Genomic DNA, 27,598 nt, shown 5'->3' with positions numbered 1-27,598 from the left:
ATCAAGGTCCTTCATTTATATCAAAAGAGGTGCGTGCCTTTGCCGAATCTTATAAGATTAAGTTGCTCAATTCATCTCCATACTATGCTCAGCCCAATGGACAGGCCGAGTCTAGTAATAAGATTTTGATCAAACTTGTCAAGAAGAAGATAGAAGAAAATCCTAAGAGGTGGCATGAGGTGTTATCCGAAGCATTGTGGGCTCATCGTATATCTAGACATGGTTCTACTAAGGTTACTCCTTTTGAGCTTGTGTATGGTCAAGAGGCTGTTTTACCCGTTGAGGTAAACCTGGACGCATATAGGTTGGCAAAGCAAAATGACCTCTCCGCTGTTGATTACCATGATTTGATGATGGATAATATTGATGAGGTGACCGACTAAGCGTTTGAAGGCTTTGAAGGAGATTGAGAAAGACAAGCTTCGGGTGGCCAGAGCTTACAACAAAAAAGTAAAACTTAAATCTTTTCATGTTGGGGATCTGGTTTGGAAGACAATTTTGCCTCTTGGGATGAAAAACAACAAGTTTGGCAAATGGTCGCCAAGTTGGGAGGGTCCATACAAGATTGTCAAAGTTATCTCCGGAAATTCGTATATGGTGGAGACGGCGCAAGGTGAACGTCTACCCAGGGCTTTCAATGGGAGATACTGAAGAAATTCTATCCTAGCTTTTGGCAAAGTGCGTGAAGACGAAGACGGCTGGTATTGGAATATCGCCCTTAGTTTTATTTTTAGAGTTGTATGCTCTGTGTAAAACATGTACATCTAAGATAGTTCTTGCTTTTTGGCTTGTGAAACTCACCAAAAAGCAGGGGGGCATATGTTGACAGCCAAATTTGGCACCTGCTGAGGTCGACCGGTCTGGTCTGTACAGTCCGAGTAGAATTAGGGTTTTTGTAAAGAGTCCTCATGTAATCCTACTCGTGAAGGGGTACGTCTTCCCCGGCCTATAAATATAAAGGCTAAGGCCGATTGAGGTTATTCCCAAGTCGAATCAATACAAAAAATCGCATTACTTTTATCTCTCAAACTCTAGTCTTTTCCAACCCTAGATTGCTTTCTTCCTTCGTCCCGACGGCGTTTGAAGATGTTCTGAGTGGCCTGCCGACCTCAGAGCAACCCTACGATCACGAGCTCCGACGGGATCCCTCCCGAGCTCGCTGTTCTAAGTCTTCGCGAGTTCCCTGCCTGCACCGGTCAGACCGGTCGGCGAAACCGGTCAGACCGGTCCGCCCATGGTTTTCGCTGGTGTTGATCGTTTTGACGATCGTCGCGCGTTCTAGCGCATTCGAGTGCGTTGGCGCAATTCTGTGTCAACAATAAGTTATTGGAAAAGAGCACAAACCACAAGAACAGGTCCACACGTTCTGAACAACCAGAATAGATTATGATTTGCCTAGACCTCACCCTATACTAGTTTTCAAACTATTTTGAGTCGACTTCCCCACGTAAGCTAGTTACTAACTTTATCTTGAAAAATATCTGCGGAGAAGACTTACTCATGAACCCTCTTAAGAAAAAAAAAATATCTCCAAATTATATTGACTTTTGAAACCACCTCTGTTTCTATCTTTATCTCCGAAAATGATTTTAACTGCAAAATATGCGCATGAACAACCCCCCTCAAAATAAAATATATGTATATATGTGCATGACCTACTGACTGATAGGTTAGATTAAGAGTGTATCACACGAAGGGGTAGGTTAGCATTTTGTTGGCTAGCTCCACCTTTTGCTAAGAGTAAGAGAGGCTGAATATATATATATATATATAAGAGATAAGAGATAAGAGAAGCAAAGCCTCCTCTTCTTACCTTAAAAGACTTTATGCCCACAAATCTGCAATGCTTCTCCCTTCTGCCATTTGGAACCTTGCAGTTTATCCGATGAGTAATTCTGCGGCGACACAGACGACAAAGGGAAGGCTCCTTCCCTAGTCAACATCAGCAGTGGGGCGTTACACGCTTCAGTGTGCGTCAATATATCTATGGTTCCTCAGTAACGGTTACGATGCACAGCGGCTTTTGGGTTCTGATGGGGTGCGGTGCATTTGTACCTTAAAAGCGATCCTTTTGTGCTCAGCTAATTCCTTACAATATCCATTGCCCATTCAACGTTGTATTTAACACACTGTCCTGTCATGTCATGCTGTGTTCACAGAGAAGATTGATCGTCTCGACTAATCATATCTAGTTTTTTTAAAAATCTCGAGAAACCTTTTTGAAATATTTAACCAGCATTTAAATCTGGTGCCACGTTACATCATTCCGTAGTCTTGAGAATTCTAGCAGTGAAACATGAATATTGAAAGCATGAAAATTGCTTATTTAAATTGGTATATACCAAACCAGCATATAAAGATGTCCTATCTCAACAGCTCATCATCTGCTGATTATGCTTGCTTGGCTCAAATGTTTGTTTTGCAGTGTAATTCGGTTCCAAGAAAAGGTCACCAGAATCATATCGGCGTCACTCTCATTCCAGCTCTGTGCTACACGGGTGACTTTGGGACACGGCTCCATTTGTCGCCGCGGCCCGGCCGCCGTGCCTTCTCTTCAACCGCACTCATCCGGCCTCCACTCCGCAGGTCAATTTCCTCGCGTAAGCTGAGTGGCGACAATGGGGTGCCCCTGAAGAAACCTGCAGCGCCATATAATCCAACCACACTGGCTCGTTTGGATGTGCAGCTAGCTCTTCCTCCTATCATTAGGTGAGAACAGCAGAAACCGCTAGCGCTGTAGCATCCAGAGCTATAGCTAGCTTGTGGTCGAGTCTTCCTTATTAGCATTGCGGGGGAGAAAGAGATGGGTAGCCTGGGAGAGGTTGATCATGGCAAGGAGAAGTTCCATGGCCATGGCCACTCTGATCCCATCGTCGACGAGCTCAACCGGCTGGAGAATCTCCTCAGAGGTTTGTTTTTTCCTATGCATGCATGCATGTGCTCGTCGTCAGATTGATAGCTGTACCCGTCATCTTAGTTATGCTACACTTTGCTTCCATAATTCCACAGTGATGGTGCATTGCGCAACATGAATGATGAATAAATTTACGATGGTTTCCATTACTATGACTCAGTGCACCACTACAGATCTTGCATAGTACAAATAAACCATGGATACTTTTGAGGAATTTGCGTACTTCGTCTTCCTGGTTTCAGTTATTATCAATTCCTTATGATCACCTAATTCATGCCTCAGTTTTTTTAACCAGGAGTGATGGCCTAAAAGCCCTAGAGGAACATATACACCGAAGTCATGCACGTTTCTAGATCCCTTTTCTTTTGAAGTAATTTGCATTCGCACAGTTATAACTAAGTCTTACAGTTAGGTTGGAATCTGGGAAGGAGGTTTTCATATGTGTGCAAACGTCTAAGGCTAATTAAACAAGCGCACCATTTTACTCAAGTGTGTGACTGTCTTGGGAAGATGTATTAGTAGAAACTTCTGACGACCCAGCTGATGCAAGATTGATTAAACTGGCTGATCAATCAGTATGAATGAAGATTAAGCTAGCTGATCGATCAATATGATGAACTCACCTAATTTTATTACATGAAAAGACTAAAGTTTGTCAGTAAAAAAAATCACATGTCAGTTTCAGTTCCCCCCTCCATATTTAACATTACTGGAACTAACTTGGCAGACTTCTGACGCAGTATGCAGCATGCTGAAAATACCTCTGATGCATGTACATTAGCTATTATGTAAAACATCCTAATTTACTTTAGAAACACCATTTTATTCACATAAAAAGTTTAACATGCTCGCTTTAATTGGATGATTGTGATTCTAGATTCTAAATAAAAAGTTTTAGTCGGATGAAACTACCTTTTCTGCTGTACAAAAGGAACACAGAGTGGTACAAGTAACCCTATTTCTGTAGTTGGTGGAGAGATTTGCTCAGATTCTAAGTTACAGTTGTGACAAAACCTTGGAAATTTTCCGTGTATGCATGGTTGGTGGGACGTCAAGGAAATGAATGGAGAATAAGCATGCCTAGTTGGTAGGATGTCTATCAGCACCCATTTTAATTGGTTCATGATTTTCGATTAAATGCAACCCGAAGTATAGTTGTAGCCTAGTTTATCATCAAGAATTGGGACAGTTACATGTGTCTGTTGACAGAGCAAGGCCCTGGTAGTGTTGTGACCTATGAATTACATGGTGTCAAGTTTAATTCATAGGCAAATACTCCCTCCATTTTAAATATATGATGATTAGTACAAGCTAATTAGTTCATAAAACAGAGGGAGTAATTTTACAAGATTTGAAATGCTATTGAATTTTAACCTTTATAATAGTGATTCACCCAACCTGTTTTATTAAATATTATACTGCAAGGAAGAATCATCATATTTAACTTTAATGGTTTATATATAATAGCCGTACTCTGAACTTTTCAGTGCAGAAATTCCTTGTCCAAATCGTTTGTTGTGGCATGTCTCTTTCAACCACTCCACATTTATCAAACTACTTCTTGGTGACTACAAAAGGATGTTCAAATAAAAAATTGTAAATCTTAATAATATAACAAGAGCCATTTATTTATTTATTTTGCCAAGCCTTCCAAGGGTAAGTGTCAAGCAGAACCACATAAGCTTTCAAAGAATATATTTTGATAAAGGTTATGCTATAGATATAAAAAAGGTTGATGCCATGTCTATCTGAAACTAATCTTTGTAGTTCATGCAGAAAAGGAGCGAGAGCTAGGAAATGCATACAGTGAAATCAAAGGCTTAAAGGTGACGGAAGCTCTGAAGGACAAGGCTATTGCTGAGGTAATTTTCTCAACGAGCTAACTTCCAGCCTGAGTGTATTTTCCTTTTTCTGAAGAGGGTAGCAGGACCGCTTATCATTCGTTAAAAGATAGTATATTGTTTAAAAATCACGTCACCCTTCAAGGTGGACGCTCCATAAGGGGAAATACCAAACACCATCCACCAACACACCAAACAAATCTTGGGCCTCACCATGGAACAAGAAAGCACCTAGCTACTCAGTTATTTTTCAGCCCTTTTGCTTGAGTTGCGTTGCATTGCATTGTCCACTGCAAGTAAACTTCCATTTTTCTTCACGGCAAAGTGTATGTGCCTAGTCTTTTACTGTATTGACATAACTTCGTATTTTGTAGCTGAGCAAGGAACTAAAGAAACAGGACGAGAAGATGAGAAGTTTGGAAAAACAGCTTGAGCAGAAGGTTGATTAGTTTCATTTTGGCTTGAGTTCTCCTTTTTTTGCATAGAAACTGAAGTCTGCTTTACTATTACAGTATTACTCATTGTTGTAAGTATGTAACAACATTACTTGATATGGCAGAATTTGGATGTGAAACGATTAAGCAATGAGCGTAAAGAAGCATTGTCTGCACAGTTCGCTGCAGAAGCAACACTCCGAAGGATCCACTCTTCTCAAAAGGACGAGGAGTCAGTTCCTTTCGATGCCATCATTGCACCCTTGGAGTCAGACATAAGAAAGTACAGGCATGAGGTAGCCTGAAACTCTGGATGAATATTTTTCACCATTGAAACCACTGACCCCTCAAAAAAAAACCATTGAAACCACTAACAAAAGTCCATAGTTTACTTAAAAACTTGTGTATGGATGCTTTTCTGGTCACTAGATTGCAGTTCTCCAGGACGACAACAAGGCCCTAGAACGACATGTAAAGTTGAAGGAGGTGGCGCTTGTCGAAGCAGGGAACATTTTGCGTAGCGCACTTGAGAGGGCACTGATTGTAGAGGATGTTCAGAACCAGAACATCGAACTGAAGAAACAGATGGAGATATACCATGTACCTACATTTCCCATTGTTTACTCGCATAGTAATCATATCTTTCTATGTGTGCTAGTGCAATCTTGTGGTACTATCCTTATTTTTTGTGTTCATCTGTAGGAAGAGAACAAATTGTTAGAAAAGGCTAACAGACAGAAGGTGCTGGAGGTCGAGAAGCTCACGCATACCATTATTGAGCTTGAGGAGTCCATTCTTGCGACTGGTGAGGTTGCCAATGCAGTGCACTTCTATCAGAATCAGGTTGCCAAGTTGAAGGTAAGTGCAGTACTAGAGAGGACGCAATTTATATGCTGGATTCCATCAATTTGTTGTTTATTCAGAAGATATTATAATTTGTAGGAGGAAAAGAAAACTCTTGAGAGGGAGCTAGCTCGAGCCAAGGTTTATGTCAATCGTGTTGCATCAACAGCGGCGAATGAATGGAAAGACGACTCTGATAAGCTGATGCCTGTCAAGAGATGGCTTGAAGAACGAAGGCTCCTGCAGGTACCCTATGCCGTATTATATTTTTAAACAATGGCATCATAACGAAAGATGCTGTTATTACTGTACATGGAGAATTAACCATTTAACAATCATGCGCAGGGAGAGATACAACGACTGCGTGACAAGATAACAATAGCAGAGAAATCTGCAAAGATTGAAGCCCAGCTTAACGTAAGCAATACAAAATAGCTAGTATTTTTCGTACTAAACAACAATTTCAAACTACTGAAACCATCCAGTTCTTGAAGTGATTTCTTTAATTTTGGTTGTTTATAGGACAAACTAAAAGGGAGGCTGAAATCACTCGAAGAAGACATGAGAAATGAAATATCCAACTCCTCTACAAAGGAAATTACCAAAAAAGTCACTCCCGGAAGATCAACATCTCAACCAAGACAACCCAACACAGCTAGAGTGTCGTCTCAACCATCCTCACCTGAAGCCATTAACAGGAGAAGGCCAATATCTCAACCAAGGGCATCAATAGCAGGGAAAGTGTTGAAGCAACCTAATTCAGAAACAGAATCTGCTGAGAAGACTAGGCTTTCTAAGCGATTCGATAGCCCAAGAGCAAGAACGGTGGCTGGTAAAGGTGAGCGTCCTACGAAAAATCATCTGTGGGCGCCAAGAAGCAAAATGCCCTCCGATGGTGGGAAAGAAAACAAAGAACAAAACCCAAATCCCAAGGCGCATCAGAATGTTTCACATTCACAAGGGCATGGCAGCACAAAAGTGCTCGATGGAAATGACGAATGTGGAGTTCAATGTAACGAACATCAAGAAGCTCTGGAGAATGAGAGAAATGCAAACAACTCCAGTGCTGGTAGCCCTTAGGACAACATTGCAGGCTCGGATGTTGGGGATTTCCTTTTGCAAGAGACTACCTATAATAGTCTAATAGAAGTACAAATAACATTGTCATGTACAGGTGAGAGTTCTCAATTCACCACTATGGGATTGATAAGCTGAACTTTTTTTTTTGGGACCATGGAAGCTGAACAGTTGGTTCCAAAGATTTTTGCACGAAACCTTGTGACACCTACAATGTTTTAGCTGACATCGTTCATTTTTTTTATTACAGATGCAACATTTGACTTATTTTAAGGAGTGTGCACACCCATCTACAGCGTAATTCATTCCGTTTGGGATATTGTTTGAACAACAAAACCAGCTGTGGTTTCGTCACCTTGTCTTGTTTCTTTGTAATCTTCTGTACATATAAGCTATACCTATGCCTCAAAGTTTACAAAAGTTATTTTTGTGTGACTGCTGAAAAGAAATAGAGAAATTTGTGTCCTTTTTGATAAATTGTTCATTTTGTCAAATAAGAGTTGTTACTAATGTAATGGAAGCAGTAAAAAAGAAGTGAATGGTGTGACATTGTCGAATCAATAAAATGATGAATCTTATCATTTTCTGTTAGCTACTCTCATTTGCTATTTTCATCCATCATTTCTGTGAGTTTCATCTATTATGAAACTACATGTATCCAAATATATAAAATTTTTAATATGACAAATAGAGAATGTATGTATGATTTACATATAAAATATACAAATTACATTACCACCCGAAATCACACCCTTTTTTGGTAAAAAATCATTGTCATATAGTTAAGAATTTATCTATCGATTTATGAAAGGTGTTAATTTTATATAGTAACAAAAGGAGTTAAGCTTCTATTCCTAGATATGCAGTGATTTTGCCAAAATTTTCATGTTTGGATTCGATTCGGAACTTTGTATTCTTACCTATTAGAAATCTAAAGAAAATTGTTATGAGTTTATTATCATTCCTAAAAATAGAACCCCTACCTAATAACCTCCCCTCTCCAATCTCCTTCACCTAGAGCATCTCCAGCAGATTGCTTATTTCTCGTACTCTATATATTTTCTCTCTCTATCACCAATAATATTTTTTATATTTTTGTAGCAAGTGTCGTAGTGGATTACTCAAAGAATAGGGAGGAACCCCCTACATTTGAGCAAGTTAGAGGTGTGTTTTGGCGATTGCCAATTTTTTTTGGTGTTGGCGCACCTTTTATTACCAAAAAATAAATTTTTGATATTAGGGAGAAGGATAGATAGTATGCTGGAGATACTATACTCTACTTCAATTCCTATAATCCTACCTACTCTCTTAGAAATTGTTCACGGCCCTAGCTATCCTCATCTTGGCACGCAACTTGATTCCTCCCTGATCTCTTTCCGTGTCCACGAAATAGGATCAACACAAGACCTATGTTATTTGTTTCGAAAATAATTCCATGTTACTCCTTTTATTCTAGAAATCTATGAATCTAGAAAAGACAAAATGACTAATAATTTGAAATGGAGGGAGTATGTCTTTACGTCTATTCTAGGCTCAAAATTTTTTTTAGAGATAGCTGAATCAACAACCGTCATTTCCTCTCAAAAAAAAGAAAAAGAACAAACAACAACCGTCATTTCCTTTTAAAAAAAAGCTGAACCGTCATAGTGGGATGGGCCTCAACGCTCTTGGCCCATTACTTATACCGCGGTCCGTTAGTCCTCTTCAGCTGGCCCATTATACCACGGCTGTCGAAACGCTGGTTCTTTCTCTCGCTTGCTCCTTGCTCGCTCGCTCGCAATGGCGGCTGCGACGGCGGCCGGAGCAGCCGCCGCGGCCGCCGCCGTCTCCCTGAGAACCTGCTATCTCCTCTTCCACAATAGTATCCTCAAGGTCCCGTCGGCTCGAAAAGCTAGGACCTCTTGCGCGAGCGGCCGGCGGACGCGACGGAGGGGTCTCGTGGAGGCCATCGGCAACACGCCTCTCATCCGCATCAACAGCCTCTCCGATGCCACAGGGTGCGAGGTAGGCATGTGGGGATTTTATTTATTTTTCTCGGCTTTGCTTCCTGAGCAATTTCTGGAGGTGGTTCTTGGTCTCAAAAAAAAAAATGGAGGTGGGTGAATTGCAACTGTTCTTCCTTGGGTTGCAGATTTTGGGGAAGGCCGAGTTCCTGAACCCGGGAGGCAGCGTGAAGGACCGCGTTGCGGTTAAGATCATTGAGGAGGTAACTTCCGCGATTCTATCTAGATCGAAAAAATGATTTGGTAGGAGGGGAATAATTGCAGAGTTCATGGTGAGAAGTCGCAGAATTGGTACTTAGCATGTTGGTGGATTGAGTTACGTCTTTTAGTTTCTGGAGAAAGCACGGAACTTTTAATTTCGACCTCGTATGTCCAATTGAAAAAGTTCTCTAGGCACAATTATGTTCTATTTCACCTTTTTATTTTTTTGAGTTGATGGGTCATAGGATCCTTGCTATATCCACTCATTGTTCTGCTATTTATTGCTATAACTTAATGACAGTAGAGCTTTTATCATCCACTGTGTTCGGCTGGTGAGCAGCCCTCCAGCGCTACAGTGAATCCCTCTCCCATCCCTCCAGCCTCCAGCCACCAGCCAGGTAACAGTATTTTTCTCTCACATAACTCCAGCTCCAGCCTCCATCTCCAGCCTGCCGAACACGGTGTAGCAATAAATCTGAAGATCTCATCTGCGGTGGTACTGTAACAGAGGGGAGTGCTGGAAGCACAGCTATTAGCTTGGCTACTGTTGCTCCTGCTTATGGCTGTAGGTGTCATGTTGTTATTCCTGATGATGCTGCCATTGAGAAGGTAGGGAAGTTATATGATTTCTGAGAATTTTTTATTTGGCTTCGTAGAACATTCTATCTTGTAGCATTCGATATGACTAGTTGAAGTGTTGAACTGAATTTATGCTAAGACTGTCAAGCTAGTGGCTGTAATTCCGTACGAGGTTATGCAGCTTAGCAGTCATCAATTCTCATTTGGAATGTTTGTTGCTTTGTTCCTGTGCATATAATTTACGTTACTTATGATATTGTTTTCCAGTCTCAAATAATTGAGGCGCTTGGAGCTACAGTTGAACGAGTGCACCCTGTTTCAATCACTCACAGAGACCATTTTGTCAATATTGCCAGAAGAAGGGCATTAGAAGCAAACAAATTAGCAGCAGAGCAGAGAGAATCTAATGAGACACGAATTAATGGTTTAGCACATGTCAATACTAAGATGATGGATGATAACTTGGCAACTATGCAGAGTGAGTCGAAAAAGACACAAAATAATGATCCAGCACATGTCAGTATGGAAATGCCACACAGCAGTAAATGTGATTTGAGTTCTGATTCAAAAGGAGGTTTCTTTGCTGACCAGTTTGAGAATATGGCAAATTACCGAGCACATTATGAATGGACTGGTCCTGAGATATGGGAACAAACTGAAGGATCCCTGCATGCCTTCGTTGCCGCAGCTGGTACTGGTGGTACAATTGTTGGAGTCTCACGATATCTTAAGGTTAGATGCTTATTTATTTTTTTATATATTTTCTCTCTGGTAAATAATTTTTTATAACTATGATACCCCTTGCTTAGGAAAAGAACAGGAGCATCAAATGTTTTCTAAAGGACCCGCCTGGATCTGGTCTGTTCAATAAGGTTACTAGAGGGGTAATGTACACAAAAGAGGAGGCTGAGGGGAAAAGGCTGAAGAACCCCTTTGATACTATTACTGAAGGAATAGGGATCAACAGGGTTACTAGAAATTTCATGATGGCGGAACTGGATGGAGCTTATCGAGGAACAGATAGGGAAGCTGTCGAGATGTCAAGGTACACACCCAGTTGAAATTTTTTGTCAATGTCCAAGGGTTCTGATCTGTTATAACAATGGGCATGCAGAAGTTAGCTCAGCATTGCAATTTTTGCTTCGTATTACCTGTTAATATATTCAACTAGAAGCATTTTTTTATTTTGTTACAGCATTCCACATATCTTCACTTGTTGCATTCTGCCTTTATCTTATCACAACAATGATATTGGTTGTGTCATGCTTCCCTGAAGCTGGAATGCCTTTTGATATCTGTTTTGGATCAATGAGTTCTCATCATTGGGACACCCTGACTTCAGTGGTAACCTTAATCAACTGTTGGATTAAGCATTTGTTAGAAGTAACAATCAGTGTTATCAACATCCCACTTAATAGAAATTGGGAGCAATGAATGGGAAGCTTATGTTGTAGCTAGCAAATGTTTAGTATTTCATCTTACAGAATTGGATGCAAAATACAGACTATCTAACCTCAATTTACTTGGAACATAACTTAGGTTCTTGCTGAGAAATGATGGACTATTTGTTGGGAGTTCTTCAGCCATGAATTGCGTTGGAGCTGTAAGAGTTGCCCGAGATTTGGGTCCAGGGCATACAATTGTGACAATTCTGTGACAGTGGGATGAGGCATCTAAGCAAGTTCTTCAATGACCAGTATTTGGCTGATCATGGATTGACACCAACAGCTACTGGTCTAGAATATCTCGATAAATGAGCAAATTTCACAGGAATTGTCAAATCAGTAATGTTGGCTCCCTGTGACTGAGATGATGCAGTGAACACTGAATAGCTCACAGCATGAGATTATGCCTACAGTAAGCAAACCCTAATGGACGAAAGACTGATGTATGTTAATTACTAATAATAGTATAACTAGGCATTGACATTTGATAGGCTTTGGATAGCCCAGCTTTTTCTAATTCTTATTGTTTCAATATAATTATTGAGGCTGTATTCAGTAAAGAATGCTGCATTGAGCATCTTTACTGCAAAGAACTGCAATATATACATTTTTCCTTTTGAAATGGTTTCAAGGAGCTATTTCGACCAGCTGTACGCTCGAGCACTATGTTTCTCATTTTTACTTGCTTGGTGTTGATCAAGTTTTGCTTCCCAGTACCTAGTGACCAAGCATTTGTGTTCTGAAAACATCATGCTAATGTTGAAAAAAAAAACAATTGTTACTTTCTCAATTGAATGGTGAGCTGAAGCTGGTACTCCTTGGTCTGTTACCATCTGGATGAAAGCAGTACATAAGGGATCTTTAGAAACTACAAGGAAGCAATAGAGTATCTACCAGCAGAAATCTGTCGAGGAGGTATAGGGTCGGAGAGCACCTGCAGATTATACCCCCAAAATCCAATGCCCTAAATTAACAGTTCACACAGCTACTAATTCAGACGCTTTCTTCGTCTCCAGCCAGTGCTTGGCAGCAACGCTCGTCGTCAAGAACCAGCCGGCCTTGTCGGGTGCCTCGTGGAACGGCGCGTCGAGCTCCTTCAGATGCGCCTCGAACATGGCAGCCAGTCCTCTGTCTGAGTACGTGTTCTTCCCCTGCCCCGTGTGGATCCCCAGCAAAGGCGGCAGCCCCTCGCCGCCGCTCTGCAGCGCCGTGTCCAGGTCGTTCATCCAGACGTGCAGCGTGGTCAGTGCCGCGCCGACGGAGAGGCCCCTGAGGTGCAGCGACCACTGCGTCTGGGTCCGTGTCTGGATGTGGGCGTAGATGCCGAGCTGCTGCGCGGCGTCGAGAAGCGCGCAGGCCTTCTCCATCTGGTTCAGGTTCACGCACAGGTCCATCAGGCTGTTGCAGTAAGGCATCTTCACCACGCCGCGGGAGCTGCTCAGCAGCTCACTGGCTGCTTTCCTGAAAGATTCAGAGGAGGCGCTCCTGTCCACCAGGAGCTTTACCACGGCGCCAAGCTGAGCATTGCTCCTCTCGATGCAGTTGATCACCTTGCCCAGCTCTTCAGGTGGCGTGTTCCCCGCCACGCTGAGAAGGCAGCCGCAGAATCTGTCGTCGGGGCTGATACCAAGGTCCTCGAGCATGTCAAACGACCTGACGACGTCGTCGGTGTGCCCCACTTTGCCATAGCACCGGATAAGCGAGGTGAGGACGAAGATGTTCGGCTTGAAGCCGGCCCCCACCATCTCGCTAAGTATGCCCTCCGCGCCTAGGACGTTGGCAGTGGAGGAATACAGAGTCACCATTGATGAGTAGCTCCAGCTATCAGGCTTGGACCGGGCATCGACGGACACTTTCATGTCACCGAAGATCTCCTCAGCCTCATCGACATAGCCAATGTCTGCGCACATAGATAGGAGCATGTTGTACAGCATCACGTCGATGTCCATCACCTCGTCCTTCATCAGCCGGTACACAGCCATGGCGTCCTCACCATAGCGCGCCCTGGTGTAAGCGTGCAGGAGACAACAGTATGTTGCCCTGCTGGGCTGCACCTGCTGATCAACCATCTCTCTGTGTATAGTCTTCACCACCCATGGTCGCATTGCACGGCCCATGGCGTCCAACATTGTGTTGTACACGACAAGGTTTGGCTTCACCCCGGCCGCCTTCATTTCCTCGAACACGTTGAGTGCGCCGTCGAAGTTGCCGGTGGTCGAGTGTACCTTGATCACCGTCGAGCAGATCACAGGGTCGAGCTGCCATTTCTCCGAGCGGGCGCGGTCGTACAAGCGGAGGGCCGCCTCTGCGTTCCCGGCGCGGCCGTACGCGTCGATCACCGCGGAGTACGTGAGCATGTCCGGGGAGCACCCGAACTCCGGCATCTTCTCGAACCACTCCACGGCCTTGCTGGGCAGGCCGCAGGCGCGCGCGCAGCTGATGACGGTCGAGAAGGTGGCGTTGTCGGGCTGCACGCCGTCCTGCAGCATCTCGGCCCAGAGCGCCTCAGTCTCGCTCCAGCGCCGCCTCTTGCGCAGCAGCTTGAGCAACACGTTGTAGAGGATGACCTTCTTCCGGACCCCGGCGTTCCCCAGGAACCAGCGGAGAGCGAGCACGGCAGTCTCCGGCCTGGCGGCGGCGGCCGTGTTCAGCACGATAACGGCGTCCTGCTCGGAGGGCGGCTCGGGGAACGCGGCCTCAAGCGCGGCCGCCACGGCCGCCTCGGCGGGCTCGCACGCGCCGAGCACCGCGGCGGCGGAGGCGAGACGCGAGCGGCGGCCGGACCCGGCACGCGCGCGGACGACGCCGGCGGCGCGCGGGCTGTTGGGGTTGACCCACAGGTACCTCGTGTTGCTGCTGGGCCTGGTGCCATTTGGGCTGGAATCAGAGGGAGGCGCCGGGTCTTGGGGAGGCGGGTCCTGGACGGAGACGTGAGCGGCGACAGGGGAGGAGGGGTTCTTGGGGTGGAAGGAGGCGGAGATTGGCCGGTGAGGCCATGAGGGGAGGAGGGAGGGCGGCGAGCGGCAAAGAGGCAGGGAAGCCATGGATTGCTGCCGCTCCCTGTGGAGTGGATTGGGGGTGGGGACTGGGGAGTGGCCGGGAGCGTGACGAGTGATGACGCAGCTGGGCCTTTCTGTCTGTCAGATCTTGGGACCCACGTGTCAGTGGGCGTGGGGGACGACAGAGGAACGGCGTGCGGGAGAAGATGGCTCTTCCCTCCCGCCCGCTCCCCTCGAGACTCTGAAACTGCCAGCCCCGCCGCTCGCCTGAAATTTCGCACGCCAATCCACGGAACGGCGCTGCCGCCGATCCCACCTCCGTCCACCTCCCACCCGCTTACTCACCGCCGTTGACTGTCCGCCGCTTAACCACGCGATGCGCTCCCCGTCTTCTCTCGGCTCCACCGCTGCGACGGCGAGATCAGCGTCCGCTTCGCGCAATCGCGCATGCCCTACCGCCGCTTGCCGTGCGGTGCGGCCGCGTGCTTCGGGCTGCTCTCGCGCGTGCGCCGCTGCAGGGAGGTGGATGGCACATTGTGCGATCTAGATTCTGGATGGACTCGAATTTGGTAGTGTATGTGGGGGCTACCATCAGCTCGCTCGAGGGCGCGCGCGCCAGGTGTTTGATGAAATAGGCGAGGCGGATGCCTCTCCCGAAGATCGATCGTGTTCTAGAGTCTCGCAGTGCTCTGCCCCGCTCCCGGATTGGCTGATCAGTGTTTTGCGAGTTCGGATGATAACATGATCAAATTCAGAGAGGTGATGATTCTATAGCACACGATCGCCCACTTTCCCTTCACAGGTTATTTTATAGAGTCCATCTTTTTTATTTTGTGGGTACTATGCAGTCACGTAGAAAGTAGGAACCGCCTTTTCCCTTTTTTTTATACAATTTGAACAGCAATCATCTAAATAAAATCCTTAGATAGTATGCTTCTTTTGGAATACAATAGATGATCTGTTTTAAATTCACAAACAACTAGTTGTCATGCGCCCTTTTACTTTCCTGAAATTTGGGCACCCTACATTAAGAATTTCCTATAATCCCACCCAAGGGTGATTATTTGTAATTTGTAAATGTTGAAGTTCCACTTTGTCATGCTGATTGCTGAGGTTCTGTCAAATTGATTTACCTACATGTTATGCCTGCTGAATTCTGATCCTTGTTTGTAGGTTCATAGAAACATTGAGGTTAATATATCTATTGGTTAATGGAAACATTTACTTAAATTTCTGATGCCCTCCATTTAGAATTTCCATTTTCTCTTTCAGATTTAAGCACAGCATCCACCTGCATGTTGTTTGCGACATTACAGTGGCAAATGGCAATAGAAATAATACTTCACCTATTATTCCATCTTCTCTTGAGCATCGCTAGAAAGCAACCTTGGTGGATTAAAAAATAACCATCAATTACGGAAATTCTTGTAACTGGGCTATCCTTGAAGTTATAGTAGGTCACCTACCTTGGTATCTGCTACTTGACTAGTAGTTGTGCTTACGTTTTCAGTTGAGATTAACCCTGCATACTATAACAAAAGTTTAGATTCAGCGAGGTTTGTAATAGTATGTAAAGAAGAGAAAAACTAAGCCAACAAGGACTCAAGGAGCATTGAGGATGCCTTAGAGGCACATATACTGCTGCAGGCTGCCCTAATCCTACATAAACCTTCTAGTATCAAAGTATCATTCAACTGTGACCCTTATATGACTGATCTTCTTACACTTAAATAAAATAAAGAAAAAAAAACTAATCTTCTTTCTGCTGCTATGCAGTATTAGATGAAGTAACTCAAAGCTAGAAGCACTATTCTCCATGCAATTGTATAATCATTTCACTCGCATCCAAGCTTGAGCTCATTTATCATGAATATTGATTGCTGCCAAGAGTGGGAAACATCATCACAAGTTCTGTACATCTATAGCTGCTGCCTGGAAGCAGAATGCCAACTCATTCAGTCAGTGAATCTCTCTTTTTCTTTGTTACATCTGCGTATCAGTATGATACGAAGCATTCAATCATGTCCCCAAATAATGTGCGCTATTCGTGATCATTCTTAATCATGGTGCTGGTGAACTTATTAGCATATAAAAACTATGCCATCAAATTGATACTGTTATTGTTTCACTCCATTTAGTAGTATCAAATACAGAAATCTGTTTCAAGTTTGGTTGTCATATTCAGAACATTGGTATCACTACAATGCTCTGTCCTTGATATTAGTAATCTTTGCTCATAATTAAGCGTGGGTGATCAGAACGAGGTATTTACTTGCACAACTGGAGGTATCATTGTCATCTTCAATCTTGTGTATCCAAGCACTAATCTATGCTAGTACCAATTTCCTTGCTCTATATATTATATTCGTGAGCAATATTGACTAACTTTCTGCAAGCAGTGAACAAATACTGTCTACTACCTATTGCAATGGAGACATTTAAAATACTGTTTGTTATTTATCCTTTGCAAGCTTCCATATGTAATGTTACAAGTGGTCCCGGGACCAATGGGGGCTTAAAAAAATGTTTTGAACTACCTATATTTTTGCAGACTTTATTCTCAACTCCGCCTTTTGCGAGCAGGTTTTATCATTTGTTTAAAAGGTAAAAGGTTTATTTAGTTTAAAGGTTCACAGAAGCTTAAAAAGTTTGAAGACCTAGAATAACCCTCTTTCTTTAGGCCATTGCAAATATATGTGCCACTTGCACATTGGATTCCTGTCAGTCGAATGAATAAGGAACATGGATGATGGATCAAAGGTTTTTTTGTGTCTTGCTGCAAGGATACATGACACCTTCACTGAGCCATTGGTATATATCCACACACCATTTATGTATATGCCTGTCTGCGCAAGAACATTTTCCTGCGGCTGTTTTTCCATGCCTGTGAAGTCACAATCGTTGACCTTAATTCAGAATATATACAGTCAACTTAGGAGGATGCTATGGTGATAACAGATAAGCATAAACTGATTTCACACCAAGTTTGTCATTCTGAAATGCATTGCTATTAGTAGTGGAGATGAACCAATTGTTTCTTCAGGATCCCATCTAAAGGCATCAGTAGTGAACAATCTATGTGCTGGCCCATCCATACCTGACAAGGTGAACTGTGCTGATTTTCAATATCTTGCGATGCTGACCTTAAGCAGTCATATGAGCCCACAAGCTTAGCCTGAGAAGCTTTTAAGCTCAACATGACTGCAGCACTAGAAAGTTGATTCAGAGATGCGTAACTACTAAGAATTGCATACCATGCCATCTGAAACTTAACGTACTCATTGTTTCAGGGAAGTTAGTGGACAGAAACATTTCTTGTCACTGTACTCACTTTCACGTGACATGTTTTCTTCAGTTTCTCTAACTGTTGGTTGGTACTTAATTAACCTCTTATTTGGCTTTCTTATGTGTATACAAAACAGAAACGTCAGTCGATGTAGAAGAGCTGCACCGGCATCACATCGGTCATCCACTGGACAGCACAGAGCTCCTGCCCTGACAGAGAGTAGTGACCATTATAGATTCATGGTGCTACGAGGGTAAGCAGCTGTTAACTCTGGCCTTAAAACACATACTTGATCTGCTTTGCTGTGTGATGGAACTAGAAGATAAGTGTTTTGATGTCAGGAGGTCGTGTGGGTTCCTTCTCTGCTGCTACCTGTTTACATGCCCAGCTTTTTGTGTATGTCTCGAGCAGAAGAACCAGGATTTAACTGGCGCACCCTGGGCCAAAGCCTGCCATCTAGTATACAAGCATTGTACAATTTGTACTGCCATCTTCCACAGCCTTAAATTGTGAAGCCCTTTTCTTTTGGGGCTGACATGATGCACGGTTCTTGCCTTCATATTTCAATCTCCAGACTTCCCAGGCCTAACATATACTCACTTCAAATAATTAAAGAAATGTACCATTTAATTAGATTGAACATTACTTTTCAATTATCATTACAATTTAGATTGGACTCTATTTGCCCATAGGCAAAGATAGGTGGTGCGCACCTATTTAGGCTATTTATGTAGCTAGATTCAGTACAGACTGAGTGAGCTATACATGCAGTACAAGATACAAATCTGTGTGGTTGCAATATTGGAGAAAAGAAAGGCGTGTTGTCCAGGCAAGGACCTATATATGGTCTAGGAGCAAAAGTCTAGCTGTAGTATATAACATGGGGGTAGTACAGTTGCAGCACAGGTAGAAGCGATTGGACTAGCTAGGGTTGCAATTTCAATCATGTCTTGGGAAACTGCTGGTGATGGCCTGATGGGAGGTTTGTGCCTGAAATGTTGCCTCTAGGTGTTTCCTTCTTTTCCTCACTCTGCTGTCAACCTTCATAGTCGCACCTGCTTTAGATTTTTTTTTATCTGATGGTACCGGTTGCATCTTTAACCAAAATTGTGACTCCTTGGCATTTGGCAGTAGAGTATTCATGGTGTTCATTTCATTGGTGATTTGCTTGATAAAATAAGATGTTGCATGTCCAAACTCCAAGAATAGTACAAAGGTTTCCTGCATGCAAGATAAAAGTGCTAGATTCTGTCCCCAATATTTTTGAATCTTGTAGGCAGTTCGTATTTGCATGCAGGAGGGAGAAAACGACACATCCTGAAGTTGCATTGGATCTATCACCAACAATAGTGACAGGAACGACAGTAGGGGTCTCCTATTGTTTCCACTCCACAAAAAAAAAGTGACAGGAACAGCAGTGCAGCAGAAACAGGAGCAGCAACATCAAAAATGATAACATTGAACGTTAAAAGCTCCAAAGCAGGACACTCATTTGATATCCTACTCTGAGACCACTTGCTTAAGGCAGGAAGCTGGGTGCCAGCTACCTGTTCCATGGTTGGTTGACATTCATTTACTCCATAGCCATTTTCATAATACATACAGTTAAATAACCAATTGTCTCATGGGTTCAAGTACCAGATTATACTAGTCCAGCTGATAAGTAACATTTGGTCTATATATTTGCTAATAAAAAAAATCTGTTGCTATATTTTTTGTGGAGCCTTATTCGTGTTTCCAGTATATATTCTGGGTGCCTTTGTGCTGTATTCTACTGTTGCCTTCCTCCTTTATACAATATAAAGCTTGCATATTCAAAGAATAAAACAACAGTTCTTCAGCCAGAGAAAACCCCACAACAAGCACAAGGCCTTCGTTCTTACTATCACTAGACATTAGATAAGGCTATCCTTTCAGCCCGACAGTTTAGAGCTTCGTTGAGGGCGAAATCCTAGCTAGGGCAAAATTAAGTTGCAGGAGATAAGTGGCCGTAATCCCAGTTATATGTCACTAACAGTACGAAGCCAATCTTGGTTGGAATTAGTGTGGGAGTAACCGGGGGTGGTTGGCCTTATCAGATCTGGTCATTTTTTTATGACCAGCTTGATCTGTCATTTCTCATGTGCCTAGTCAATTTGCACTCTTTATCCCTTCTGCTCCCTCTTCATACTTGTACTTTCCTTGCCTTTCCTTGTTGCAAGTGTGTAGACGCTTTAATCTTTTTGTTATATAATATTAATTGATTCTTTTGTAGGACTGATGAATTTAAAATTATATGTTCAACCTTTTAGATATATATATAGTCAACACTGCACATCTTCAAACTTTTCAGAAGTCACTATCAAAAAACTTTCCGGAAGTCAACTGATAAGAGCTTACACTGTTTTTTATGATCTCTCTCCGTTCAGCTGTCATTAATATCTGTATATATAATTATATATTTAGCTTCAGCTGCAGATATTCTTAATATATATTATAAAGCACTGCCTCATTGCCTATGCAGCATGGAGCAGTAACTGTATATCTATACGTTCAATTATTCAAAGCTACAAGGTATAACTTGTGGGGGCCTTCAATTTCTCTTTTATTATTTCACCTTTTGTTCATGTATCTTTTCTAGCTAGCGTGCATAGTATGCACACAGATGCAGACTGTTAGCAAAGCAACATAAAAGGTATAATATTTCATAATACAATAAATAGATCATGTTCCATTATGTCATCTGAGATATTGTTTTTATCTATGTGGGGTATTAATTCACCCAGGTATTTATTGAAAGATACTGTAGCCTGCAGTCTGTTTTTGCCTAGGATGCTTCTATGAATTAAACAAGAAACTTTTCGATGTTAGCCTATTTTCTCTAGAGTCTAGAACATTGTAAGTTTCCTGAAATCTACAGTTGAGTATGTACATGTTGCCTAGTTGAAATTCATTGATGTCTTGTGTTGAATGGTAAAACCCGAAACCCTAATTATATAATCTGAATATCTTTCTATATGTATACACACGCAAATAAAAGATTCATACTTTGATAAATGGACTTCTTTTGCACTATGCCAGAAAATAAGGCAAGATCTGGGCCCAGTGAAGAGTAATCGTAGATATGGGAAAGGTAACGGAAATGAGTTCTTGGGTTGATCCGCTAAAAGCAGCAGAGAAAAGGTAACAATTATAGATGCAAATCTAAGCTCACGCCTTCGGCTGCGGTGGTTGCCGGCTGCTCACAAACAAACTGACCTTGTGGAGACAGCAGCAAAGAGGAAGAAGAGGAGGGTGACGCCAAAAGAGACGTTGAAGCCCTTGGCTCATCTTCGCGGAACACGGACAGTGCAACTGGCCGCCGCTCTCCAGCCGGCGGCATGCTCGTGTTCCCGTGCCCAGCAGGCGGTCCTCTCCAGAGCCCAGCCGTCAGGGGGTTCCCGTTGATCGGCTGAGCGATCGACCCGACCCCGCTGTAGAACTGCGGGCCGATGGCGACGGCACCGCCGGCGCCGGCGCCTGGAGCCCTCATTGTGTGCCAGGAGGGGTACAATGTCGCCACCGTAGGGCCTGCCACGCCGAAGCGATGCTGCGGGTACCCGAGGAGGTGGTGGTGGTGCGCGCCGCCAGCCGCCGCCGCTGCGGCGGCCATCGCCGACTGCATCTGCACCCGCTTGGCGTGCTGCCGCTCGCGTTTATGCGCATTCTGGTGGCCGCCGAGCGCCTGCGACGTCGGGAAGTGCCTGCAGCAGTAGTGGCACTCGAACTTGCGGCTGCTGTCGGTGGGAGCGGCGCCGCCACTGCTGCTTTGCGTGGCGGCGGCGGCGGCGGCCGTGGTGGCTGTGGTTTCTTTAGCCTTGCTCTCCGGTGACGAATGCGGCACGTCAATGCCGAAGATGCGGATACCGGAGTTGGGGCTTTCACGAAGAGGAGCGGAGCGCAGGAACGGCAGCTCAGAGAAGGACGCGACGTTGCTGAAGTCGTGAGGCTCCCGAACGCTCGCCGCGGCGCCACCGCTGCCGCCTTCGCTGCCGCTGCCCATGCAAGCCAGGTGGAGGAAGAAGGTACAGAATTTCTCGTGTCTTTGTGGAGAATAATTTAATTTGCAGTACAAAGTAACTGGCTGGTGTCTAAGCTGGTCTAGCTAGCAATGAGGTTGGGGAACCCTCTCAGCACTCTTCCTCGGCGATGGCAAGGAGAGAGGAACTGGGGGGAGGGGAGAGACAAGGGAGCTAGGGAATGGAAAGAGCAGCAGGGAGGCCTGTGCTCGTGTTGCTCAAAGGAGTGCCAACTGCCAAATGTATACGAGTGATAGGTTTTGCATGGGTACTGTGGAGCAGGCAGGGTAATTGTCACCTTACTATATCGTGGTTAGTTAGGAGGAGGGTGGGCCTGCCGGGAGGATAGGGGGAAAGGATGGGAGGTGTGGATACATCGTCCACGGTGGTGTTGTAGTAGTAAATTCTTGAGCAGGGGTCGGGTGGCCATAGTACACAGTAAGCTCTTAGCTCTGGCAAGTACTACTGCACTCGGAGGCTTTTGAGCTCTCATAACAAACAAGTACCTGTCTCTGAGAGAGGAAAGGCCATCAGGCCATCTCTCTCTCTGCATACGCACAGCACATAGCACTAGCAGACGTAGCCTCTCTCTCTCTCTCTCTCTCTCTCTCTCTCTCTCTCTCTCTCTCTCTCTCTCTCCTTTTTTTTTCTTTGCTTTCTTCATTTCTCTGGCTTTCATGCATGTGTAAGCATCAGTGAATACGTGACAAGCTCTGAGCGTGGGCCTGTCGCGCTATATAGCTATATGTGGGGGTGGTACTGGCTGTTTTATGGATGCTCTTTATAGCTGTTGGCTTCTTTACATCTGGAGCTGCAGGCTTGTGTTTGGAAGTGGTCCTGCGTACAGATCTAGTTGTAGCCTTGTGCCTTACTGCCCTCAGCTGCTGCCCCTGTGCGTGACTGATTTCTCTCTACCTCCTCTAAGGAGTCTGTGCCTTAGTCGTTTCTTATCCTGTTTGTTTTTCCCTCAAGTCATACCCCATATGGAAACGTCCTAAAATATCTCTCCTGTTACTACCACTCATCAGAGAGCAAGCCTCCACCTGACTAGGTTGTTAAGTAATAAAACTTGGTAACCTAATGAATCGACTAGACAGAATGAGAGACCTACATATAGGTACTCAGATCGATATGATCAGTGCAGCAGGATGTTATAACTAGGTTCATCATCCAATGTTTTGCTTTGCCCTTTTGCTATAATCAAGCTACTCCACTCGCTTTGGGTTTTTTGTCCATATGATTAAAGCCAGGCTCAACTGATGTATGGGACACATGCATGCTTTGCAGATGCGCGCACTGGTTGGAGGAAGAAAGGAATGTTCGAGTTAATTAAACCCATTCCCAAGCATCCATCATCCAAGCGCGAGTTGAAACAAAAATCACACGGACTGGTGCCGTTTCATCGCCCTTCCGTCTGCTGCTGGTTCGTCATATAGTACGTCTCATTATCTTAAGGGAATTGAACCATTCGCCACTTGCAAAATTCAAATCAATGATAGATGCTACCCCAGCCATAACTACAGCAAAACAGGTCATGGTATTGATCTCTCACATTTTGTCCAGAATATATTATCACTTCAGGTGAGAAAGGCAGATGGCTGTTTCTCCTCTTGCCGGCTAGTCACGTTCCTGGGCGAAGGGGATTATTCTGCTGATCTGCAGCAACGTGTATGCTGCCTGCTCTGCTATATCGAAAGGTGCGCTCCTCCACAACCTTTGTTTTTGTGAAGCATAACAACCTTTGTTAAAAGATCAACTAGTAGATACTTTTCTCATCTTGTCCACCCGTATCCTGGCTTTGGGGATTGTTATAGCTTCCCAAGAAAAGGGAAATAGTCGGCAGCAGCTGAGGATCGATGTAGACATGGCCCCAGAATGATTAGTTAGTTACCAGCACTGTCACTGCTGCTGTCGCCCAAATCATTTCGCAAGCACTGCCACTACTGCTGTCACCCAAATCATTTTGCAAGCATATCATAACTATATGGTTTTGAGCCCAAGAACTAAAGCGCTCACTTAGCTTGCAGACAAATTTTAAGAAGGTTGCTATGTGCGCTGAGTTCGTATGTTGAACTAGGACATAAGTTCTCGACAAGTATCCATATGTGCATGTAGATGTGGCGTATATACTAGTCCTTTTTCCGATAGTAGTATACACCGTACCAGTATTGGCCTTCTGCTTGTTCCTGTGAAAATATTAAAGCTGTTCACACCATAGCGGTGAACTTGAACCTGCTTAACTGTGCGTGTAGAAGCTGTCTAGATCCAGCAGCTGGGGTTGCTATCCAGGAGTCTGCGGACTAAATCATGCTAGGTGCGTTGTACTACTTGCTAACCAGTCGTACTAAATGATCCGGACAGAAAGAATAGTTGCTAATTGATTGATCAAGACTCACTTGACCAAAGCCAAAAACATACAGATCGTTGTGTGGTTGGTTACAGGTCTAGATCTCACCAGCACTCCGCAGCACTTGATCAACAGCTACTTGTGCTAATGAGAAAGGGACCTCCCTGCCATTCCCAGGAAAAATGCCACCATCCTTGTCCTCGTGAGGAACTTGCTCTTCTTGGTGGTGGGGCCATATGGAAATAGATAGAGAAAAATAATGAACCTTGTCAGTTTTTGTCAGCAGTCCAGTGGAGCAAGGATATTAAAGGACTGCTGTTTGTGCAATTTGCTCATTCCTCTCTCATTTTCTTTTGGGAAAAACTGCCAGTTGCTCCTCTTTCGCTATCAATTCTCATTCATATGCGCAGTATGCGTGGGTACTGACTTTTTTTGACTGTGGGTTACATTTGTTCCTACCAAAGCAGCAACTTGATCATTAAGGCATGGGGCCTCCCACATTACGATTTTTTTTACATACTATATTGATAAAGTGGGAGTGTCCATAACCATCCATGTGCATTTTGATTGTTTCTTTTAGCTATTTACAGTAAAGCTTGTAAAAGTAAAGTTATGGCTGTTTCTGCATACTAAAATGTCACTTGGCACAAACTGAGGAAATGGAACGCGAGGATACTGACTGGTGAAAAATATTTGACACTATTGCATTTTACGCTGGGAACATGTTTGCTGTGAAGTGTGAACCCAGAATTTGGCGTAATCATGGTCATTTCGACATGAATATCATACCGATATGAAACCTATGTTACTGACCACTACTGGCCAGCGCCCAAACTTTCACGCAGGACTGATGATCATATAAACTGTGAACGATGTGGCTGCTTTAGTCATGCAATTCCTGACTCATATGCAATTATTCCTCCTAGCATAAAGGCTCACACTTGCTCTCCATTCTGCATTCCCATCCACTGTCCTGGTGGGCTTGTGAGACATGGACACTAGCCTAGCTATTGGCTCGGCTGCTCAGGCTCAGCTCAGCTCAGCACACAGGTGCGCAACCACTCCCCAGCTCTGCTACCCTGCTAGTCTGCTAGACGGTGGAACAAGGTACTTGCCTGCAGCCTCGCATCAATAGATTGGCCAGTCGAGGGCCTACCTGTTTTGTTAGCGTACATGGTGTACATTGTTCGTTCTTTTTTTAAGGCATAATGCCCTCAAGGAGCTGAAATCTTTTCATTGGGAAATTGACTACATGCCATTTTACACAAGGAAGCTTAAAAAATTATAAATCACAAACAAGTAAGTTCCGGTGACTTAAGTTGGATGGCACGAGCTGCACTGCAATGTTTTGGGGCCGAGAGGGATCTTGATTCCTGAACCGCTTCCACCTCGTCTCCAATACACAGGCAGCTCGATTAACATGACATTTGATCTTAGATTATTTTGAGGTTTGGTGGGTCTGAGTCTGACACTAAACCAAAAAACTTCTCTCTGGCCCTTGAGGCTTCAGTGCAATGCCAAATCTAAAGTCGATAAGGAAATTCCAGGACTGTCTATCTGGTATTACTTTTTTTTTGACGGGTCAACGGAGGGGGAGAGGATCCCCCACCTGGATCTGGTATTACTATATATGTTGGGATGTCCTCATCAATCAAGCAGATATCAACAACTAGATGGATTTGTGTATGGACCATGGACCCTTGGATCAAGATGGAGAAGTTTCTGTTGACCTTTCCCGCCCGCAGGTAAAAGGAGAATTTCTATTACTAGCTATCAGCAATTCAACAGCTACCAGTTGGACCCGTATTAAAGAAGCTGAATATCATTGTAAGTTATATTATTGTATCTGACTAGACAGCAACACCTACACGCAGTTTATTTAGAGAAATTGCATGAACACCGATCAATACCAACTTTGCAACTATAGGCTGTAAGTTCACAGCACCTGGCATGTCTAATTCTTTTGTAAATTCACACCTTAATTAAACTTAGTTTGGATAGAGGTTAATTATGTATTTATGTATATGTATTGGGAGGGATCGGTAGGGAAACTAGTTTATTCTCCAGTCCATTTCATTTGTTTCGGGAGGAAATAATATCCATTTCATTTGTTTCGGGAGGAAATTAATATTTGTCCAAATGAACCCTTAAAGGTCTACCACTATCCACTTCATCATTATGTGATTCTCCTTGCAGGTTTGGAAATATTTTCAGTAATCAAGCCACACAGGACGCAGTCAATTTAGTAGAGCCCCCAAGTTTTTACAAGACACATTATTAGGAAATGAGAAAGTCTTAGTTTGGCCATCATCAATCTCCTATAATATATATGTTGTCGATTGCTATGAAACTAAAATATATTTGATGAGGACATGACACTCATACATACAACCATGATTGGCGCATGGTATGGAGAAAGAGGAGTCTAGCAAGTGTCCAAGTCAATAAGGAGGCTCGACACTTCAGTTCGAGTCTCCAGGTGGAGGCCCAAAAAGCAATTCAAGTTCGAGCCCACCTCGTAGTCCAGGAGCGGCCCGCACAAATAACGACGTCCACATATACGGAGTCTGTTTTGGATGTTCTTTATATGAATGGAAAGGAAATTTTATAGAGCTTCTATTGGCACTGGCCCCACATCAAAATTTGTCTGAGTCAACGGGAATCATCGAAATAAGTGGACGTCCAGAATCTGGGTGTTGCGCCACCGTCTTTTGAGTAGTTCGCCCGCGTATCGTGTTGGAGCCCATAGGGGCGCATCAGGGGGGTCATCCACGACCTAACCCTCATATATTCTGTAGCCATCGCCATATTAGGGTTTGTGGATTTTGTTTAGTTCTAGTTTTCCATCGAGAAACATACATCTTTCATTATAACTATGGTGTCGAGTCCTTTTGTTGTGAATCAGGACCTCCATTTTTGTTTACACCATTGTGGCGATTAGTCCTTGTGTTCAAAGCTTAAACACGTATTCATGTTTGCTTTATACACATTTGCAATTTTAGATTGTGTGTTTATCATTTTCTTGCTAGTGTTCTTCGATTCGCTTGCATTCTTGGTGAGGTCAAATCGAGTTATGCTTGGTTGATAACCAACAGAGCAATAGTGTAATAGTTACAGGGGTTCGAATCGTGTCTGATCAGAAACCCAGATCTATGGCCAATGTCTATTTCCCCACCAATCAATTTTATCATAGCACTAGCCCACTCTTCTGATAGGTAGGAAACTAAAATATTACTGAAAGATATTTCAAATATTACAACTCATGTATGACTTATATATTGACTTCCTTCACTCCTAATACACCCTATACTATGAACAAAGTGATGTTCCTCAACTCCACCCCCGATTCATCATGGAAAACTCATATGGTATTAGTAATAACGCTCATATTTCAACTACACAAGGCTCGCTCCATGCAAAGTTGCGGATTTGCACTGGTGTGGGATGCTTAACAGCTAAATTCAAGTATCTGATTTATGGGACCGTTCTTTGGTTCAAATTTGCTTGTAATAATGGCAGGGTGCAAATTGGTGACTCTACATCTCGAACCCTCTTTAATTTAAAATTATGTATTGCTTCTCCAAAATAGAAT

General features: G+C 43.7%; 3 protein-coding genes and 1 pseudogene across 5 annotated transcripts; 2 read left to right on the top strand and 2 right to left on the bottom strand.

The window, feature by feature from the left end:
• Positions 1–2,426: 2,426 nt before the first annotated feature.
• Positions 2,427–7,690, top strand: LOC120646856 (microtubule-associated protein 70-4-like). 3 transcript variants are annotated; one of them, XR_005664626.1, is made up of 10 exons: positions 2,427–2,909; positions 4,691–4,776; positions 5,130–5,195; positions 5,315–5,485; positions 5,619–5,789; positions 5,892–6,047; positions 6,132–6,278; positions 6,378–6,449; positions 6,555–7,206; positions 7,360–7,690. XR_005664626.1 is itself a non-coding variant. In XM_039923353.1 (9 exons), exons 1-9 carry the CDS (start codon positions 2,804–2,806, stop codon positions 7,110–7,112), a joined length of 1,533 nt encoding a protein of 510 aa, XP_039779287.1. In that variant the 5' UTR covers positions 2,427–2,803; the 3' UTR covers positions 7,113–7,353. The 3 variants fall into 3 exon arrangements, 1 of the variants encoding a protein (XP_039779287.1); XR_005664627.1 differs by lacking the exon at positions 2,427–2,909 and adding an exon at positions 3,076–4,001; XM_039923353.1 differs by lacking the exon at positions 7,360–7,690 and having other exon boundaries at positions 6,555–7,353.
• A 1,122-nt stretch (positions 7,691–8,812) lies between these two features.
• LOC120646857 lies at positions 8,813–11,984 on the top strand (annotated as a pseudogene).
• Positions 11,985–12,096: 112 nt separating this feature from the next.
• Positions 12,097–14,443, bottom strand: LOC120646855 (pentatricopeptide repeat-containing protein ATP4, chloroplastic). Its single transcript, XM_039923352.1, has one exon. The coding sequence runs from the start codon at positions 14,379–14,381 to the stop codon at positions 12,315–12,317; it is 2,067 nt and encodes a 688-aa protein (XP_039779286.1). The 5' UTR covers positions 14,382–14,443; the 3' UTR covers positions 12,097–12,314.
• Positions 14,444–18,242: 3,799 nt separating this feature from the next.
• LOC120646858 (zinc finger protein 8-like) lies at positions 18,243–22,179 on the bottom strand. Its single transcript, XM_039923355.1, has one exon. It carries the CDS (start codon positions 21,641–21,643, stop codon positions 20,792–20,794), a length of 852 nt encoding a protein of 283 aa, XP_039779289.1. The 5' UTR covers positions 21,644–22,179; the 3' UTR covers positions 18,243–20,791.
• Between the last annotated feature and the right edge of the window lie 5,419 nt (positions 22,180–27,598).

The sequence above is a fragment of the Panicum virgatum genome, chromosome 9K, assembly GCF_016808335.1.
Source record: "Panicum virgatum strain AP13 chromosome 9K, P.virgatum_v5, whole genome shotgun sequence".
In the NCBI taxonomy this organism is placed as follows: domain Eukaryota; kingdom Viridiplantae; phylum Streptophyta; class Magnoliopsida; order Poales; family Poaceae; genus Panicum; species Panicum virgatum.
The sequence above is the reverse complement of the archived record's forward strand: the minus strand, read 5'-3'. Positions and strand labels throughout refer to the sequence as shown.